At 39.0% G+C, this 22,234-nt stretch overlaps 1 protein-coding gene across 1 annotated transcript in view; it reads left to right on the forward strand.

Moving 5' to 3' along the window:
* LOC131949199 (multiple PDZ domain protein) overlaps positions 1 to 22,234 on the forward strand; it is a 335,233-nt gene that overhangs the window by 283,873 nt on the left and 29,126 nt on the right. The window contains exons 21-27 of the mRNA XM_059310988.1: positions 10,362 to 10,441; positions 12,522 to 12,695; positions 13,458 to 13,618; positions 14,130 to 14,352; positions 14,938 to 15,177; positions 16,319 to 17,083; positions 18,143 to 18,277. Of these exons, the coding sequence (XP_059166971.1) occupies positions 10,362 to 10,441; positions 12,522 to 12,695; positions 13,458 to 13,618; positions 14,130 to 14,352; positions 14,938 to 15,177; positions 16,319 to 17,083; positions 18,143 to 18,277 (1,778 nt within the window). The remainder of the gene's footprint in view (positions 1 to 10,361; positions 10,442 to 12,521; positions 12,696 to 13,457; positions 13,619 to 14,129; positions 14,353 to 14,937; positions 15,178 to 16,318; positions 17,084 to 18,142; positions 18,278 to 22,234) is intronic.

Here is a 22,234-nt window from a genome sequence, read left to right on the forward strand (position 1 = left end):
TTTGTGATTACTTTAGCCAAATATTCACAGACAGTTTATTTCCGATGTGGGTTTTTTTAAGGGTTTTTATATATTTTTTTTTTACTCGAATCCTATCTACATAGTTTTTTAAAGAAGTATTGAATTAACACTGATTACCTTTTTGGCAGATGTAAATGATATAAAACATGCATGTATAGAAACAGGATATGTTTTTATCTCTTTCATTACACACTACATCCCGCCCTGTCTAGATCCTCCCACTTTACACACTACATCCCGCCCTGTCTAGATCCCTCCCTCTTTCGTTATCCGCTATCGTCGACCAGTTGACGAGAGAGGACGGTAAAATAAAAAGCCTACAGCGATGACAGTTTTGAACGGATCTATTGATTGTATTTTTTTTTAGAGTTAAGCAATATCTTGTGCCAGATTTTTTACCAACTTCAATCCAAACCTAAGAGAGTTTGTTGAATATTAAAAATATTATTTTTTTACTTTCCCTTTAAGCTGTCGCCTTGTGGGTGACGGGCGGAAATGAAACTAATCTATTATTTCAGTGGAATTTTTCCCAGACCATCCCGAGTGGTTTCTTCCTGCCCTACTGGAGACAAATAACAGTGGAATTTCCGAGATATGTTTGTCTAACCCTGCTTGTGTTTTAACTCGACTTAGCTTCTAACTCGACTTAACTTTTAACTCGACTTAACTTCTAACTCTACTTAATTTCTAACTCGACTTAACTTCTAACTCTACTTAATTTCTAACTCGACTTAACTTCAAAATCTTCTCGTGTTTGCTCTAACTCAGTGGTTCTAAAACTTTCTGGAGGTACCGAACCCCACCAGTTATATATGCGCATAGACCGAACCCTGCTTAGTAGTTCTATCGTCCGCACTGACAAAATCCGATCGTGAATCACACGAGTCGGCTGTGTGTCTTGACCACTGTCGAATCCCTGAGACTCGGTTTGACTGACTCACCAAACCCCCTGAAGTTCAATCGCATCCAGGTTAAGAACCACTGTTCTAACTACTGTGTACCTCACATTAATTAATCAACCCCTGATATCTACGAGAATGTTCTGACACCTCCAGAGGTGTAACTAGGAAAGGGCTGGTGGGGCTTATTCATCTGTTTTCAATATCCACTCTGTGACACCAAATTAAAATTCATAAAGGATGGTAGCTGGTGAAAAATGTCCTGACATTTCCAAATTGCGACAGTGGCGGTTTTTTTTTTCGCCAAATTGAAAAAGTAGATTGAAATGTGGTGAGGGGGGGGGGGGTGCAGAATGCATAGTTCGCCACCGGACACCACTGCGATACCCAACCAATTAAAAAGCTGACATTAATCAATTGCTGCAGCTTTGTTAGCTTTGTTTTAATAGTGACATGTAATAGGACGCCCTCTGAGTCTGTGTTATGAATCTTTTAAAATGGATTCTCGTTTGTTATTGCTAGAGTTCAATAAGTTATAATGCAAATCTTTGTTACACATTTGAAAAATGTAATACTGCCATACGGTATATGAACCTTTCTTTTAGTTCTGTTTTTATTGTGGCGGTCTAACGTTCTTTTGTTTTTAACAACAGCAAAAAAAGCTAAATTATTTTTACTTCGTGATTTTTATTTGCAGTAATTGCGTCAGCAATTAATCTTAATTACTGGAAAGGTCAAGTCATTCCACATTGTGATGTTTATTTTTATTAGTTGTTTTTTTTTTCTTTCTTTTTTTTTTCGTTGAAAGGTCAGAACTAGGTAGTTGGAGGAGTGGGTGGAACCATGAAGTTGTGTTCTTGATTAATTATATGTTGTTTCGTTTTAGTTGTTGTTGTTGTTAATTTATGTGACTTGTTAGAGGGGTTGCGAAACTATTTCGAATGACCCCCTCCACCCATCCGTCTCTCTACACCCACACACACCCACCCACCGCCTCTCTCACCTGTCCCACCTTGCTCTTCTGGACACGGAACCTGTTTACCTGGGCACGCTGTAAACAGCCTGGTACAGGTGGTGAGTACTTCTGCGACGGTGAACGTGCTCAGCGCGCGGGGATGGAGGATTCATTCACTGCTTGCCTGTGTGTGCTCGTGAAATTTCTTCGTTTATCGTAGTCTTCAGATTTTTTATCCGTTGAAGTCTTCACATTTTTTAACCTTCGTAGTCGTCACATTTTTTATCCGTCGTAGTCTTCACATTTTTTAACCTTCGTAGTCTTCACATTTTTTATTATTCGCAGTGTTGGGATTTGTTATTATTCGCAGTGTTGTGATTTGTTATTATTTCTAGAGCTGCTATTTCTATTGTTTATTCATTGTAGTATTGCATTGTCGATTTTATATCCATCGTGTGGCAATAGTTTGAGATTACGGTAAAGTAGTGGCATGTAACACTCATTAAGTAATTCATTTCTTCGTAATGCTAATTGTTTTATAGAATTTTTATTGTTCTGTCTTTATAACCGGCTACAAATGTTACTAGTTTTGTTGTATCTTTATTACCGGCTACAAATTGTTGTATCTTTATTACCGGCTACAAATTGTTGTATCTTTATTACCGACTACAAATTGTTGTATCTTTATTACTGGCTACAAATTGTTGTATCTTTATTACCGACTACAAATTGTTGTATCTTTATTACCGGCTACAAATTGTTGTATCTTTATTACCGACTACAAATTGTTGTATCTTTATTACCGACTACAAATTGTTGTATCTTTATTACCGGCTACAAATTGTTGTATCTTTATTACCGACTACAAATTGTTGTATCTTTATTACCAGCTACAAACTGTTGTATCTTTATTACCGGCTACAAATTGTTGTATCTTTATAACCCACAATTAAGTTTTTACGTTTGTTTACTTACCAATCGACCCAGCAATTCTCGCCCATTTATTTTTGGTTAGCTCAGCTTCCGTTTCTTATTTGACCGACTACCATTGTTCTCGCTGTTTGTTTCAGACAGGCTTTTCTAGCCTGTTTAATTGGCAACCATTTTTTCTAGCCTATTTGAATACCATTGTTCTTGTGTATTTATTTAGCAACCATTGTTTTAGACTGTTAATTTAGCCGCCATTGCTCTAATCTGTTTCGTTGGCAACCTTGTTCTAGCCTGTTATATGGCAACCATTGTTCTGGTATGTTTACCTAGCAACCATTGTCCGAACCTGTTTATTTAGCAACCATTGCTCTTATCTGTTTATTTGGCAACCTTGCTCTAGCCTGTTATTTGGCAACCATTGTTCTAGTCTGTTTACCTGGCAACCATTGTCCGAACCTGTGTATTCAGCAACCATTATTCTCATTTGTTTATTTTGCAACCATTGCTCTAGTCTGTTTATTTAGCAACCATTGCTCTCATTTGTTTATTTGGCAACCATGCTCTAGCCTGTTATTTGGCAACCATTTTTCTAACCTGTTTATTTCTGGCCAGCGCCGTCCTGTCGGGTAATTGATACGTTTGTCGTTACTCCATTTGTCTTCATTAATAATTTATCCTTGCGCCGATAGTGTCATACATGATACATCTGGCCTGCCATCGTTTCGTTTCCACGCATGGCTTGGTATCGCGCGTAGTATGGCAAAACGAGCGAGACAAATTGTCTGTTTTTTGGTTGTTAGTTGATTTGGTTTTGTCCTTTTATTTATTTAAGGCGGACGCCAGGTTAAACAATTGACAGAAGTCACCATGTTGAGTTTCCTACTTTAAATTCAAGTAATACACATCGTTTAAATTTATTTTATGTTTTTAATGCCAGTGACTATGTTGTTTTAATAGCGAAACATTGTATGGTCCACTTATGCGGCGATACAAATATATATATATATATATATATATATATATATATATATATATATATATATATATATATATATATATATAATATATAGCTTATTAGGCGTGTCTAACTAGGAACTCACAAATTGACGCGCGTTAGCTTGACCGAACTGATAGACAGATGGCGCCGTTTAGCTTTGTTTGTTTTGTCTGTTCTTGTTGTGTTGGCTTTATTTCGTTGTTGGTTTTTATTTTAAGTGGAAAAATATTGGATCTCTCGCGTGACTTTAAACAACAGTGTTTAGTGTTGTTTGAATAGTGTTTTGTTTTCTGAATAGTTCGTGCAAGCTGATGTGAAATTTGAGTACACTGAACGAAACAGGAATTCATTACTCTGCGGATTTTTAGTGCCTTTTGTAATTGGATGTCACTTCGTGAGAAACATCGTGTGAATTTCGTACTTGCCAGTTTGTAATTTTTCGGACCAAATAAAAAAATTACTTCGGTCTGAGTCGTTTAAAAAATCTGGCACCATCACAAGTCCAGCAGGGTGGCGTGCGGATGCCTGCACTTCCCTTGCAGCCGCGGCAAGGGCAGGCCATCGCACCGCGAGGATGAGGACCAGGGTCCGTCCTCGCCACCCAAACACCACCACCACCACCATCACCACCATCTGATCCACCAGCAGCACCATCACCAGCAGCACCATCACCAGCAGCAGCTGCAAAGGAAGGGCGGCGTGTACGCCAAGGATGAGCGCAGCAACGACCTTGACCTGCTGCGGCTTCAGCACAGCGACCAGTACAGAATGAAGTACGCCGTCCGCAAACAGATCCGCTCAGCTAGAGACCTCATCTGGAGTAAGTTGTCCTGCCTGCCCAGCTTGTGGGGTCTTGGGCAACTTTGTTTGTCTTACGTGTTTAGCTAGCTTAGACATCCAATGTCTTGACCATGTATATTTATCGTGAAAAATAATTATATATATATATATATATATATATATATATATGTATATATATATATATATATATATATATGTATATATAATGTTGATATTCTGAACTAACTAAGTGGTTACATAAACCTCTCCCCTAAAGTCATTGCAGGACCGGAGTATTGTTCCGACTTGGTTGGCGTTGACAAGTTGAATTTGTATTTAGTTAACTACCAGTAACCTAACACCCCTGTTTTAAATAAGATTCCATTATTGTGGTATGATCTGACACGGGTGTAACAAATACCCCGTTAGTCCTTATGTAAACTAGTTAACCAGTTGGTTGAAACTCCCCTGTAACCCGTGTAAACTAGTAGAACACGCCAATCGAGGACTGTCTAAAGCAAGGCCTCCAAACTACGGCCCGCGTGATGCGGCCCGCGACGTCCTCTCATCCGGCCCGCGGATATCTTTTTGTCCACAGAAAAAAAAACGTCTGTTGGTGATGGCTGAGGGACTTTGCCCAGAAAAATCAAAGACATGCCCGGAAGAAATTGGCCCCCGAACTGAAATTTGATAGTTAATGCGGCCCTCGGACTGAAAAGTTTGGAGATCCCTAGTCTAAAGCATTGCCAGCAGCCCTGGCCTGTCTGGATCTAAGTCTGGTAGGTTAACACTAGCAGACGACCATAACAGCCGGCAGTGGAACACAGCAGACGACAATAACAGCCGGTACACGGCTGCTAGAAGTCCGGCAGTGGAACACAGCAGACGACCAAATCAGCCGGCAGTAGAACACTACAGACGACCATACGGCACACGGCTGCTAGAAGGCCGGCAGTGGAACACAGCAGACGACCATATCAGCCGGCAGTAGAACACTACAGACGACCATACGGCACACGGCTGCTAGAAAGCCGACAGTGGAGTACAGCAGACGACTTATCAGCCGGCACACGCTAGAGGGCCGGCAATGAAACACTGAGAGAACGCCTTCCTCCGCCCTAAACCTGTCTATAAAATTAACGTTATCTTCTACATATCAGAATTAGAGGATAAATGGAAGGGGGAACCCGGGGGGGGGGGGGGGAGGGAGAGAGAGAGAGAACTACATAAGATATTTTCATTTCAAGTTTTGCAGCGTAATGAATTGTTGTGGATGAGTTAAGCAAATCTGTTTTATTTTTAAATTCGACGTTTAGATTGTATTATCTATGGAACTACAATTAAATTGGATGAATGGTCTATAACTACAATTAAATTGGATTATCTATGGAAGTGAAATTAATTGGATCATCTCTAGCACGATTGTTATGTTTTTAATTGTTCGGAGTTTACTAGGCCAGGTTGAAGAATGTGAAAAAAAAAAGATATTTGGACGAACGCCGAACTGATCTTTAAAGCTATGAAACTTTTTTATTTGACGTTTTAGTTTTATCACTTGAATCTTTATATCTGTATCAGGTGTACTTGTGTACGGGGTGTACATTTGTCCTGGAGAGTGCATAAAAGGGAAGGGAAAAAATTCTCCATACAGTTAAAATGTTGATTCAGCGATTTTATATGTACACTTGTGAGCTAGGTGCGAGGGTTTGATGTAAATTTAGCCTTTTTTTTTCTTGACTATGTCCAACCCCCTACAATGGACATCAGTTATGTAGTCATTGACACGAGTTATGTAAGTATTGATATCAGTTATGTAATTATAGACGTCAGGTATGTAATCAATGACATGACTTTTGTCAACAAGGACATCAGTTATGTTTGGAGAAGCTTCTAGAAACTCGACCAAAATCTCGACCAGAGACTCTAGCCTTGGTTATATGACTCTGTAGGCACTGGGTTATTGATTTTCTAGTCGTCTCCATCGTATGTAGTGGTGGTGTGTAAGTGGTAGTAGTGATGGTGTGTATGTGGTGGTGTGTATGTGATGGTAGTGGTGGTGTTGCTGGTGTATGTGGCAGTAGTGGTGGTGTATATGGCTTTGCTTGATGTATGTGGTGGTTGTTGTGTGTGTGGTGATAGTGGTGGTGTGTATGGCGTATGTGGTGGTAGTGGTGGTGTCTGCGTCTTTGTTAATGTATATGGTTTTAGCGGTGGAGTATATGACTTTGCTGGTGTATGTGGTGATTATGTTGTTGTAAGTGATGTATATTCTGGCAGTGTTGGAGTATCTATTGGTTGTGTCGGTGTATGTGGTGGCCTATGTGGTATATATATATATATATATATATATATATATATATATATATATATATATATATATAGTTTGTTTAAATTCGTATGTGAAGAACGGAAACTCAATCACTGTAAACCACGTGTGTCTAGCAAACACAAACAACTTGAAAGTGAGGCTGTACAGGCGGCAACAGTAAACACGATGGTGTAGAGTTCAAACCACGTTACTCAGTGGTGACCTTGAACTTGTGGAATTAATCAGGCGAAGATACACCAGAAAGAAAATGTGCAGGCGTCTTTAATGTAGCGCACGCTCAAAGAGGCGGGAATTCCCTGTGATGGTTGCTCATTTATCAGCCTTAATTGGCTGAGTTAATTAAATTGTATCCTTAGCAAGGATTACACTTTTACTTAAATCTAACGGTGCAATTGTGTTAAGAATTAGTTTACATTGCTTTCATTAAAATTGTTGATCATTTGGGTGTGTTTACTCGGCATTTAACCTCATTCTGATAGAGCAGATTGAATTTCTTCTATTGCACTTTTTAAAAAAGTTTTTCCGTAACTGTTAAAATTCTATACGTAAATCTTGCTTTTGGCTAATAGTTCGAAGGTCACGTATCTCGCTGAGTCCACCCAGCTCTAATGAGTACCTAGATTACGTTCGAGAATAGTGCTGACCACATTATTTCCGAGGGTAAGAAACATGAACTCTACTTTTTCCACTCAATGCGCTACTTTATTAACATAAATCTTGATTAAAATTGTTCAATTTATTCTATCAGAATATAATAAAGTCATTATTTTCTTTTTTTTTAAATCGCTGAATAAAAATCTTACCTTTGCTGAAAACCTCTATTCCGTTTCAAATTACCGACTTCATTACTCAGCGTCGGGTGACGCCTGCTGTTAATGCAGTAAGCGAAGATCTACTCGAGCAGCCTCATTAGTCGGCAGACGACAGCGCTAAGTCTGCGTGCAGCGCTTATCAAAAATGATTGAAGTTCCGGTCTCCCAATCGATGCCACGTGGAACAAATTAAAGGAGACAGATCATTATTTATAGCTTTAAATTAGGGTTCATAGCCTGAATGTCTTCACATTCGTATGTTATCCTAATATATAATTCCCCATGTGCGCACTTCTCTCTGTCCGCAAAATATTTTCGCCGGACATCACGTCAGAAACGGCAGCGATATATGGAGAACTTTATACGGACTTTTGTTGAAAATAATATGCTAGATGTTTTAAATGTATAACCACAATTTTATTTACAGAAGAAAAATAAAAAATAAAGGCGTATTCGAATGTAGAGAAACAGTATTATTTATGCAACCGGAAAAGCATTAATACATGTGAAAAAGAACGAATAAAACTGTGACGTCACTATTGCTTATACATTAACTAATGACGTCATCTGCCGTGTTTAGAATAAAAAGAAATGAACTATTTCATTCAAATTTGATTTAGATCTACGTACACTATGAAATGTATACAATACAATTTTTCCGGCCTAAACTCATAAAATTTATTTTATTTATTTGGATTCTAGATCTAGACTAGATCTAAATCTACAAATCTACGCAATAACTAGATCGAGACGTAGACGCTAAGATCTAGATTTAGACTCTAACTTCTCTAGAATCTGTTCCAAAAATAAATTTCTATATTAGGACTAAACTATTTCAAGACATAATTATTTTATACAAAGTCTTTGTTTGGAACTGGCTAATTTGGGATAAAAAAAAATTAATTTGAAAGAATAGGCATATTCGCGTAAGTTAAGATTTTAAAATACGTCTTTTATTCTCCGTGTTTTTTTTTCTATTTTGCTCGGGCTAAACTTAAAAAAAAATTCTATTAGGATTCTAGATCTAGATGATGTAGATCTACGGAAAAACTAGACTTACACAGATGTAGACCCTACCTAGATCTAGAATCTATTCAAACAAAAAAAATGTCTATACTAAAGTATTTCAGGCCTTAATTACTTTATTGAAATCTTTGTTTATCTTTGCAATTTGCTAATCTCTATAATATATAAAGCAAAGTTGTCGGGTGTCCGATAGGGCACTTCCCGGCGCCGCGGGCGCTTCAAATTTGGCAGGATCTTGCCTTGGGGCGACAGAACACGAGGGCCGGTTGGCCGAAAAGTCTACGATGAGGGGGTCAAAACTGACCTCGACTGACCGGCGCCTTATATGAGCTATAAATCGAAAAAAAATTTGTCCACGTAGGAACCTCTTCATAACTCCTGAGGTCGTAGACCGACCCTCGGGCGAATTAATTAAGCATTCAAATTCTCAATGTTTTCGAAAGCCTAAGCGAAGCTGGGCAGCATGCCTAGTCTTTACTATAAAAGTACAAATAAATTTGCTTCTTTATACAAGTACAAATATTTTTATACATAAATATATATATATATATATATATATATATATATATATATATATATATATATATATATATATATATATATATATATATATATATATATATATATATATATATATATATATATATAGGCCTATATATGTATGTATGTACTTTTGTGCTTGTAGAATAACTGTCTATATAGGCCACCTATGTGCGTCTGACTATGGTTGACTGAAGTATGTGTATTATGTGGTGGAGAAAATGAAAATATTAACATTGGAAACCGCATACAGTCAACAATTTGCTGTAGTGATGTCCATTAAGTGAACACACCCGTACTGTGTATCACTGTGTACACTGTTGGGTAGTATCGTATACATCATTATTATATAGGACTTGAATTTGTTGTGAATTTAAGGTTTGGACACTTGCAGAGTTTCTTCCAGGCATCTCTTCGAAGAAAGTCTACCGCCCCCCCCCCCCCCCCCGAACGACATGGAATTTATATAGAAAACATATACTTTTACCCCGGATTGAAAACTTTTAGCAAAGTTAACCTTAGACGATTAAAGCTGACCTAGTAGATTGAAGATGACCTAGTAGATTAAAGATGACCTAGTAGATTAAAGATGACCTAGTAGATTGAAGATGACCTAGTAGATTAAAGATGACCTAGTAGATTAAAGATGACCTAGTAGATTAAAGATGACCTAGTAGATTAAAGATGACCTAGAGATTGAAGATGACCTAGGGATTGAAGATGACCAAGTAGATTGAAGATGACCAAGTAGATTGAAGATGACCAAGTAGATTGAAGATGACCTAGGGATTGAAGATGACCTAGGGATTGAAGATGACCTAGAGATTGAAGATGACCTAGAGATTGAAGATGACCAAGTAGATTGAAGATGACCAAGTAGATTGAAGATGACCTAGGGATTGAAGATGACTTAGGGATTGAATGAAGATGACCTAGGGATTGAAGATGACCTAGTAGATTGAAGATGACCTAGTAGATTGAAGATGACGTAGTAGATTGAAGATGACCTAAGGATTGAAGATGACCTAGGGATTGAAGATGACCTAACGCTTTTCTTTCTTTTCTCCCCCAGGTGGAGATCTCTCGCCCGATGTGGAGGCAGCAATAAAGGCAGCGTGGGAGCCTATAGTGGGCAACGACTTTTTGGTTGTGGTAGGTGGCGCTACATGTGGGGGGGGGGGGGGGTAAAGGCAGCGTGGGAGCCGATAGTGGGCAACGACTTTTTGGTTGTGGTAGGTGGCGCTATATGTGGGGGGGGGGGGGGGTAAAGGCAGCGTGGGAGCCGATAGTGGGCAACGACTTTTTGGTTGTGGTAGGTGGCGCTACATGTGGTGGGGGGGGGGTAAAGGCAGCGTGAGAGCCTATAGTGGGCAACGACTTTTTGGTTGTGGTAGGTGTCACTACTTGACCCCCCGGGGTGTGAGTGGAAGTCAAGATGGGGAGGGGTATTCAGTTGAAGATAATTTCTGAGGGGGTAATAACATACCACTTAAAATAACCAGCCATTAGTTTTGGTCTACTTAAAATAACCAGCCAATAGTTTTGGTCTACTTAACATAAAATAACCAGCCAATAGTTTTGGTCTACTTAACATAAAATAACCAGCCAATAGTTTTGGTCTACTTAAAATAACCAGCCAATAGTTTTGGTCTACTTAAAATAACCAGCCAATAGTTTTGGTCTACTTAAAATAAAATAACCAGCCAATAGTTTTGGTCTACTTAACATAAAATAACCAGCCAATAGTTTTGGTCTACTTAAAATAACCAGCCAATAGTTTTGGCCAACTTAAAATAACCAGCCAATAGTTTTGGTCTACTTAAAATAACCAGCCAATAGTTTTGGTCTTTTTAAAATAACCAGCCAATAGTTTTGGTCTACTTAAAATAACCAGCCAATAGTTTTGGTCTACTTAAAATAACCAGCCAATAGTTTTGGTCTACTTAAAATAACCAGCCAATAGTTTTGGCCTACTTAAAATAACCAGCCAATAGTTTTGGTCTACTTAAAATAACCAGCCAATAGTTTTGATCTACTTAAAATAACCAGCCAATAGTTTTGGTCTACTTAAAATAACCAGCCAATAGTTTTGGCCTACTTAAAATAACCAGCCAATAGTTTTGGCCTACTTAACATAAAATAACCAGCCAATAGTTTTGGTCTACTTAAAACAACCAGCCAATAGTTTTGGCCTACTTAAAATAACCAGCCAATAGTTTTGGCCTACTTAAAATAACCAGCCAATAGTTTTGGTCTACTTAAAATAACCAGCCAATAGTTTTGGTCTACTTAAAATAACCAGCTAATAGTTTTGGTCTACTTAAAATAACCAGCCAATAGTTTTGGTCTACTTAAAATAAACAGCCAATAGTTTTGGCCTACTTAAAATAACCAGCCAATAGTTTTGAGCAAACTTAACATAAAATAACCAGCAAAAAGTTTTGGCCTACTTAAAATAACCAGCTAATAGTTTTGGTCTACTTAACATAAAATAACCAGCCAATAGTTTTGGTCTACTTAAAATAACCAGCCAATAGTTTTGGTCTACTTAAAATAACCAGCCAATAGTTTTGGTCTACTTAAAATAAGCAGCCAATAGTTTTTGCCTACTTAAAATAACCAGCCAATAGTTTTGGCCTACTTAAAATAACCAGCCAATAGTTTTGGCCTACTTAACATAAAATAACCAGCCAATAGTTTTGGTCTACTTAAAACAACCAGCCAATAGTTTTGGCCTACTTAAAATAACCAGCCAATAGTTTTGGCCTACTTAACATAAAATAACCAGCCAATAGTTTTGGTCTACTTAAAATAACCAGCCAATAGTTTTGGTCTACTTAAAATAACCAGCCAATAGTTTTGGTCTACTTAAAATAAACAGCCAATAGTTTTGGTCTACTTAAAATAACCAGCCAATAGTTTTGGCCTACTTAAAATAACCAGCCAATAGTTTTGGCCTACTTAAAATAACCAGCCAATAGTTTTGGCCTACTTAAAATAACCAGCCAATAGTTTTGGTCTACTTAAAATAACCAGGCAATAGTTTTGGCCTACTTAAAATAACCAGCCAATAGTTTTGGTCTACTTAAAATAACCAGGCAATAGTTTTGGCCTACTTAAAATAACCAACCAATAGTTTTGGTCTACTTAAAATAACCAGCCAATAGTTTTGGCCTACTTAAAATAACCAGCCAATAGTTTTGGTCTACTTAAAATGTCCTCTGTATCCCAGGTGGCGCAGCTGGCCAAGTTCAAGGAGGGGGGTGGGCTGGGCATCAGCCTGGAGGGAACGGTTGATGTGGAGGATGGCGTGGAAGTCAGACCACACCACTACATCCGCTCCATACTGCCAGACGGTCCAGTCGGCTTGAACGGTCGCCTTAAGAGCAGTGATGAACTCCTAGAGGTAAGTGGACCGGTTGGGTTAAACGGTCGGGTTAAACAGTTGGGTTAAACGGTCGCCTTAAGAGCAGTGATGAACTCCTAGAGGTAAGTGGACCGGTTGGGTTAAACGGTTGGGTTAAACGGTCGGGTTAAACGGTTGGGTTAAACGGTCGCCTTAAGAGCAGTGATGAATTCCTAGAGGTAAGTGGACCGGTTGGGTTAAACGGTTGGGTTAAACGGTCGCCTTAAGAGCAGTGATGAACTCCTAGAGGTAAGTGGAGTCACCTGACCGCTAAGACTTAACTTTTTGTATTAGGACCTATACTGAGCAGTAATAACCTATAGCCTTATTACAATACATCTAACAGCCCTAAATTCCCCCTATCAGCATTATATTACTTTGATAGCCCTATACAGCCTACAGTCAAATAAGAATAGAATTTGATCAAAGAGTCCATACGTTTTATGACATTTTATTATTTAATAGTAGCTGCAGCTTTAATCTAAGTTAAATTTTATTTTCTCGATAAATGATATAAAAATTTAATTACATTGTTAAATGCTTTTGGTAAAAAAAATTAACCAATTATGATTGTCACCATTCAGAAAATTTGGTATTTTTTCTTTTTTTTTTTAATTTTAAATTAAAGCTTTAAAGTCAAGAATTTTAAATCGAATTGTGTAACTGCTTTGTTCAACGTATATTTTTCTATTTAAAAAAAAAATTTGCCCCCGCCCTGTGATACAAATGTTCTTTCCCCCCCCCCCCCCCCCCCCTCCAAAGGTGAATGGCCGGAGACTCCTGGGGCTGAACCACGTGAATGTTGTGGAGATCCTCAAGGACCTCCCCCAGCACGTGCGTCTGGTCTGTGCACGCCGCAAGTCCCCTCTGCCTGACACATTTACTGCTCCAGATATGCAAATTCCTGGGTCCTCGCCTTACCCGTAAGTTGTGTACAAGTGTTAACGTTTAGGTGTAATGGTGTGGTGGTGTAGTTGTGTGGAGGTGTGATGGTGTAACGGTGTGATCGTGAAATTGTGTGGTGGTGTAATCGTGAAGGGGTTCTCTGGTGACAATGTTAACATTTTGTTTTTGCACTTAACAATCAGTTATTAAGCACATGCTACAGTGGTCAGTATTCATTAGAAATAAAACAAAATTATTTCGAACTTATTTTTTTCTTGGATTATGTACTATAGTCATGTATTAATATGCATACCCATATTGTCACATTATTATTCTAATTTTTTTTGTGTAAACGAACTGCAAATGTTGATATTTTATATAGCCATTAATGAATCCATGGTGATCATATGAGTGGGCATACCTTAATGAATGTATTTTGCCATTAGTGTAAGCCAAGCATTGATGTATGTTGCCATTAGTGTAAGCCAAGCATTGATGACTGTCGCCTTTAGTGTAAGCCAAGCGTTAATGCCCTAATTCCACCAACAGCCCAGGAGTTGAGCCTGGTCCGCCCCTGACAGAGCGACTGGTCAAGGCCAAGTCCGAGCTGGCCCTGTCGACCTCTGAAGGACCTTCACCTGATGCCTTGACCAAGTCCAAGTCCCGCTCCATGGAGACCCTCAACGCTCTGGCCATGTGGAGCTCCCAGCCTGTGGTCATAGAGCTGGAGAAGGGGGACAGGGGGCTGGGATTTAGTATTCTAGACTACCAGGTGTGTATTCTAGACTACCAGGTGTGTATTCTAGACTACCAGGTGTGTATTCTAGACTACTAGGTGTGTATTCTAGACTACCAGGTGTGTATTCTAGACTACCAGGTGTGTATTCTAGACTACCAGGTGTGTATTCTAGACTACCAGGTGTGTATTCTAGACTACCAGGTGTGTATTCTAGACTACCAGGTGTGTATTCTAGACTACCAGGTGTGTATTCTAGACTACCAGGTGTGTATTCTAGACTACCAGGTGTGTATTCTAGACTACCAGGTGTGTATTCTAGACAACAGGTGTGTTTAATGATATTTCTAAGGGAAGATGTAATTCTCTAAAAGCTCTAAAGACGGAGCTGGACACTAATTATTTAAAGCCAAAAACAACTGTTTTAAATTGCCAGAAAATGCCGTCCCCAGAAAAAGCAGGCAGCAAGTTACGAATATTAGTCGATTAAATATTTTTGGCTCTTACGAAAATACAATAAAACTTTTTAAAAATGTTCTATTTTTATGCAAGATTCCGTCTAGTTGATTAAATCACTTTGGTGCGCATATGGACTAAAACTTTAAAATTATTGTACTGCAGGATCCAGTCAACCCTAACGAGACTGTGATCGTGATCAGGAGTCTGGTGCCCGGTGGGGTGGCCATGATGGATGGCCGTCTGGTGCCCGGGGACCGTCTCATCTTCGTCAACAACGTCAGCGTGGAGCACGCGACACTGGACGAGGCAGTGCAGGCCCTGAAGGGCGCGGCCCGGGGCACGGTCAAGATAGGCGTGGCCAAGCCCCTCCCCATAGGGGAAGCTTTCCGCCAGGAGATGCAGGTAAAGAAATCGTTGTCTCTGGCTTGTGGTTGCTTCAGTCTATTGCCGTGAGCATCTACTGGTGTTGTGTACTGATGCTATGTGGAGAGTCGCAGCATCATGTTGTATGTGTGGGTATGCTTGTGTTTGAGAGCATTGATTCAACTTTCGCACTCATTGCCTTGAGAATGTCTTTTCAACTTGTTCTCTTCTAACTTTATACATTCTTGGGTATGATGTGCATGAATTCTTTTTAATCATTTGCATTTTTTTAAGATTACATGACTCACGTTTGATCTCATTAACATTTACGTTTTATTTTAATTATTTAACTTAATTAACGTTAATCAGATTAGTACAAAAAATGTTATATGGTATTTTCGGCATGCATATGACAAGACAAACATGCATTTTCTTGCTAAGTCAGTGGTAATTTCAGTGTCAGGTTTATGTGTGTGTGCAGTGGTGGCTCACGGTGTGGTATCTGTGTGGGTAATTTAGGGGTGGGGTTTAGTGGTCAGTAGGGGTGGGGTTTAGTGGTCAGTAGGGGTGGGTTTTAGTGGTCTGTAGGGGTGGGTTTACTGGTCAGTAGGAGTAAGTTCTGCCGGGCCTGTGCAACACGACAACTGGAATTATATCTAGTCGAGAAAATATTTTAGTATAATTCAAGCTATATCAACACAAGTGTAACATTGCTGACTGAAGTTTTGGCTTTTAGCTTCAAATTTTGCTTTTCAGTTCACACTAAATATTATTTCAGTGTTTTTATACGATATATTCATCTCTTACAATCATAGGCAATCATTCAAACATAAGTTGTCCTTGTATGAATTCTTTATTAGCACCGACGTTCCACCTGGATATTATCATTAAGACATAAAAATCATAATTAGATATACCACTACAATTTATACTTTCAATTTTGTGTTGCTTTTTTATGAATACATTGAAAGATTTCTACTTTTCTGATAGCCTATCTGCACTATATATATATATATATTTATTTCATCTATTTCACTCTGTACTGGAGAGACTTTGGGCTTGTCATGTGCATGCATGTTAAATCACTGCTCACCAATGTTTATCCAAAGTTTTATTTTGCTCTTGGGGTTTCTCATTAGTTTCGCTTTGTTCATCTCCACGGCTCCGCCCACCTTTTCAGTTGCCTCCCTACCACGATTTTAGCAGCCAACCCTCTGACGTTCCTGACGGACAGGTTCCTGGTTCCCACATGGACTGGAACCATCAAGACATGCCTGAAACATCCCTGGCTCTTCACACTGAGGTGGGGTTCCCTGACAATGTGGAGACGTCTGGGAATATTCTGGAATCGTTGAAAATGGCACTGCGGGTGGAGATCCCCACCGATGATGCGTACGACCACAAGTCTCTGGGGTCCGACCCCATGTCCGTGTCTCTAGAACAATCTTTTCCTACCTCCGATTCTTCCAGTGAGCTGGACCGCAGCAAAGGTTTAAAGCGTAAAGACAGTTTTTACGAGAGCGATGAGGAATTGAAGATACCGAAGAAAGTCTCTCCACGGAAGATTGGCAACAACATAGAGAAACCCCCTGGGTACGATGCGGTCATCGCGTCTATCCCCAAGTCCAGCAGTGTTGAACTCAGGGAGGACGTGGCTCCGATGGTCAAACCTCCACGCCAACCCCGGCCATCCCTGAACAAAAATGTTCCCCCGCCCGACCCCCAGCTGCAGTACACTGAAATGATCACGACAGAATCCTCAGCCACACCCACCCACCACATTATGGGAGCATCAGTAGCAAGCAGTAGCGCAGCCCTCGTCCCGTCCTACGAACAGGCCCTAAGGTCCGAACTAGATGCAGCCACCCCCGACCTGGTTGCCACGGTTACGAAGAAGGCAGCACCCATTGCCAAGCTCGACTCTACCGAGTCTGAATCTGAACAGGTATTTGGTCGACCCTTCTCTCTTGTAGCTACCCAAGATAACCCTAGCACAACAAACCAGCACTTAGGCTAAAATAGAAGGCACACATTGTAGAGATGACCAAATTTTCATATATTTTTTCTATTTTCTATTACACTTTAAAGAACATCCATAATTTCATTATGTCAATATCATTAATAATTAAATAATTATACATGAATTATAAAACGAATACTGATGTTTCTCTGTTAAATAGTAAATGATTTTTTTTTTCAATGATTTTTTTTTTACCTACCTTCAGTAATGGATTTTTTTTTCATCTAACTAAATATTTTGGTATTGAGCGAGTCCACTTGATATCACTGCATGCTTTAATAACAGATTTATACCTTCATGGTGGCTGTTTTGTTTTTTCATTCCCCCCGATGTGCTCACATGTTTGGTGTTTTATATGTGATCATTATAATTAGTTCAGCCATTACATGATCTATACTTGATCAGTCTATAAATACATTACATGTTTTATATTTAATCACACTAGCTCAGCCAGCAAATAAATTGAACCATTTAAAAATATAAATGAAAAGCTCACCGTTAAAGATTTTAAATATTTAACAGTTACAACTATAAAGTAGTTATTTTTATTATTAAAATAAAATGTATTCACACTAATTTTTAAATTGTAGCCACAATCTACTTAATAATGTGATAATTTATGAAAACGATAGTATTTTGCTAGCTAATTTGATATTGTCTTTTGATCTGCTTTAGCCTTAATATAACTGTGTCATCATATATTCTGGGTGGTCTTTGAATTCATAAGAATATGAAAAATCTGAAAATAACCCATTTCTTTATTGACTGTTTTGCTACGGCCATTTTGCCAATTAACATAAAACCCTAACTGCTAGACTATTGTTGCCTCTTATATTAGCCAATGTTTCATTTATTTAATTTTGTGTATTCCACGAGTTCATGTTCTTGTGAAGGGAGACTACTCAGACCTTGGCTAGTCCTCTGTTTATTATTGAATGCTCATTTTGGTGTTTTTTTTATGTGTCCATTGTCGTTAACGTATAGATGGCTCAGCGTTCATCTGATGCAAGTCCTCTGTCACCCAGGGGCCCCTCCCCGGGCCTACCCAAGAAAACACCTCCTCCCATTCCCCCTAAACCAAAAGCGTCCAAGAGTCTTCTTATCTATGCTCAGGAGAAGGTAACCCTAGGGGAAGATTTTTTCAAACTTTATTTACGTTGTTACTTCCCTTTATCAATACCAAGTATCTCTTCGAGAAAGTATTCTGCTAATTAATTAATCAACACTAAACAGTGTTACTGTCATTTATTTTAATTGTATATGCTCAAAATAAACTTAAATAACATTTCCATTTCATATTTGTAAAAATATTTAATAGTAGTTTAAATGCAAAATACTAACATTAGTTTTGAGCTAATTAACATGCTATTAGATTGACTAACCAAGTGGTAATTGCTCTAACAATCTTGCAGATGTAGTAGCTAGTGCATGCGCGGTAGACCATTGTCGAACGACCTTGAATTTGTTGAGGGTGCTTTGTAAAGCACTTTATTGAGGTTCATGCCTTTTCAATTAATATTGGGGGGGAGGAGATAAAGTTTCTATAGAATGTACGTAAATTTTCTTATTGTCGATTGATTTTTTTAATGAAGAAGATTTTGACTTTTCGAAAGACCACCTAATTAATTAACTCTAGCGGCGTCTTTTGCGTTGGGTGTTCTAGTCAAACACAAATTTTAGATTTTGTTGGTCCCTGGTTAGGTGCACTCGTTCGTTGTCCGGAGCATTCGTTCGTAGTCCAGGACAGTCGTTCGTAGTCGAGGACAGTCGTTCGTAGTCCAGGACAGTCGTTCGTAGTCCAGGACAGGCGTTCGTAGTCCAGAACAGGCGTTCGTAGTCCAGGACAGGCGTTCGTCTTCCTCCGTGACAGTCGTAAGATCTCCAGTCGTTCGACATAAGTCTGAAATAAAGCCAGTTGTATAGTGCTATGAGAAGCTATAACACGTACTACATAGATTCGCTTTACATCGAGGCCTCACAGAAATAGTTTGGTTGAATGATATTTTACTGTACTGTGTTCTTTTTTTAAGGAATTCAAACAAGTTTTAGGCTTCCGTTTTAGCGATAAATCAACTTTATTCTTTAATTAATTAATTAATTAACAATACTGTAAAACTTATCGTCGATAGACGTGTTTTAGAGTCCATAGTTCGGTTTAATATCGATTGACTATAGCTGATTCCATCTAACATATTTTTTGTTTTGAATCTGTTTCCATCTTTTTCCCTGGCTACGCAATTTCTAAACATCAAGAAAGTCTATTTAATGGGGTTATCCAAGGTAACAAGCACAGGAATATTTTTATTACTTTTAAATTTCTTATTTACCTGCATTTACCGACAAGGGTGATTGTTTTTTATTTTTATTTTTTTAACTTTTTATATAAAATTCCACATAGTTTGTGTCAGTGGGCAACATCTAGCTATCGTGGGCCTCTTTTTACCCTATGTGGGTACCGTATACCTAGAGTGCCCCCACCCCTTCTACTTATGGGTTCCTTTGTGTTTGGTGTGGGGCTCTTTTAGCTTATGCCACATAAGCTAAACGAGCCCCACCTCCCCTTTACATCTTGCGTGGGGCCCTTGTCGTCTTGCGGGCCCCTTTTACCTCATGTAGGCTCCATGATTACCATATGTAAACCAGCGCCGGCCTGAATCTTCATATTCTCAGACAACGTGACTGCAGCTTAGTTTTCTTATTTGCCCTGGCATATACAAACATCTGCCACTAGTATCAAACTAGTCAGTGGAGAGACGGAGGTGGACAGACAGGCAGACATCTAGACAGACACAGGCACGCATCTTAAAACCATCGACCTTAAAACCATCGACCTCAAAAGCATCGACCTTAAAACCATCGACCTTAAAACCATCGACCTTAAAACCATCGACCTTAGAACCATCGACCTTAAAACCATCGACCTTAAAACCATCGACCTTAAAACCATCGACCTTAAAACCATCGACCTTAAAACCATCGACCTTAAAACCATCGACCTTAAAACCATCGACCTTAGAACCATCGACCTTAGAACCATCGACCTTAAAACCATCGACCTTAAAACCATCGACCTTAAAACCATCGACCTTAAAACCATCGACCTTAAAACCATCGACCTTAAAACCATCGACCTTAAAACCATCGACCTTAAAACCACCGACCTTAAAACCACCGACCTTAAAACCATCGACCTTAAAACCATCGACCTTAAAACCATCGACCTTAAAGCCATCGACCTTAAAACCATCGACCTTAAAACCATCGACCTTAAAACCATCGACCTTAAAACCACCGACCTTAAAACCATCGAACTTAAAACCATCGACCTTAAAACCATCGACCTTAAAACCATCGACCTTAAAACCATCGACCTTAAAACCACCGATCTTAAAACCACCGACCTTAAAACCATCGACCTTAAAACCATCGACCTTAAAACCACCGACCTTAAAACCATCGACCTTAAAACCATCGACTTTGAAACCATCGACCTTAAAACCACCGACCTCAAAACCATCGACCTTAAAACCATCGACCTTAAAACCATCGACCTTAAAACCATCGACCTTAAAGCCATCGACCTTAAAACCATCGACCTTAAAGCCATCGACCTTAAAACCATCGACCTTAAAACCATCGACCTTAAAACCATCGACCTTAAAACCATCGAACTTAAAACCATCGACCTTAAAACCATCGACCTTAAAACCATCGACCTTAAAACCACCGACCTTAAAACCACCGACCTTAAAACCATCGACCTTAAAACCACCGACCTTAAAACCATCGACCTTAAAACCACCGACCTTAAAACCATCGAACTTAAAACCATCGACCTTAAAACCATCGACCTTAAAACCATCGACCTTAAAACCATCGACCTTAAAACCACCGATCTTAAAACCACCGACCTTAAAACCATCGACCTTAAAACCATCGACCTTAAAACCACCGACCTTAAAACCATCGACCTTAAAACCATCGACTTTGAAACCATCGACCTTAAAACCACCGACCTCAAAACCATCGACCTTAAAACCATCGACCTTAAAACCATCGACCTTAAAACCATCTACCTTAAAGCCATCGACCTTAAAACCATCGACCTTAAAGCCATCGACCTTAAAACCATCGACCTTAAAACCATCGAACTTAAAACCATCGACCTTAAAACCATCGACCTTAAAACCATCGACCTTAAAACCACCGACCTTAAAACCACCGACCTTAAAACCATCGACCTTAAAACCACCGACCTTAAAACCATCGAACTTAAATCCACCGACCTTAAAACCATCGACCCTTGTTGTCATGTATTAAATTACTTGTTTATACTCTGAGGAAAAAAAATCACAAAATTTCAGTTCGCGTAACCGTGTTTCAAACATTTCACTGAAAAAAAAAACCGAGCAAGATTTCTCTTCACTCGAGTAAGACAATAAACTAGGGGCTTGAGAAAAACATCGGGCGTGTTGTAAAAAAAAATCAAATCTAAATTTATCCACATCGTGACTTGGGTATCGTGTGACTAGGGTATCGTGTTGAGGGAAAATGTCAATAGATCCTAGTAAAGTGAAATAATCGATTCATTTGGAATCGCCCAGACATAATTTTTTACCAGTCGTTCTTTGGTTTGTTAGATGTAGGAAATAGTGGGTGGTTGTGTGGTTGGTTAGATGTAGAAAATAGTGGGTGGTTGTGTGGTTGGTTAGATGTAGAAAATTGTGGGTGGTTGTGTGGTTGGTGAGATGTAGAAAATTGTGGGTGGTTGTTTAGATGTAGAAAATTGTGGGTGGTTGTGTGGTTGGTTAGATGTAGAAAATTGTGGGTGGTTGTGTGGTTGGTTAAATGTAGAAAATAGTGGGCGGTTGTGTGGTTGGTTAGATGTAAAAAAAATTGTGGGTGGTTGGTTAGATGTAGAAAATAGTGGGTGGTTGGTTAGACGTAGGAAATACTGGGTGGTTGTGTGGTTGGTTAGATGTAGAAAATAGTGTGTGGTTGGTTAGATGTAGGAAATAGTGGGATGTAGAAAATAAAAATGTGTGTGTGAGTTCAATAAATCGATCAATGTTGGGC

The sequence above is a fragment of the Physella acuta genome, unplaced genomic scaffold (genome assembly GCF_028476545.2).
Source record: "Physella acuta isolate Inbredline_101_S28 unplaced genomic scaffold, ASM2847654v3 ptg000677l, whole genome shotgun sequence".
NCBI classification, from domain to species: Eukaryota; Metazoa; Mollusca; class Gastropoda; family Physidae; genus Physella; species Physella acuta.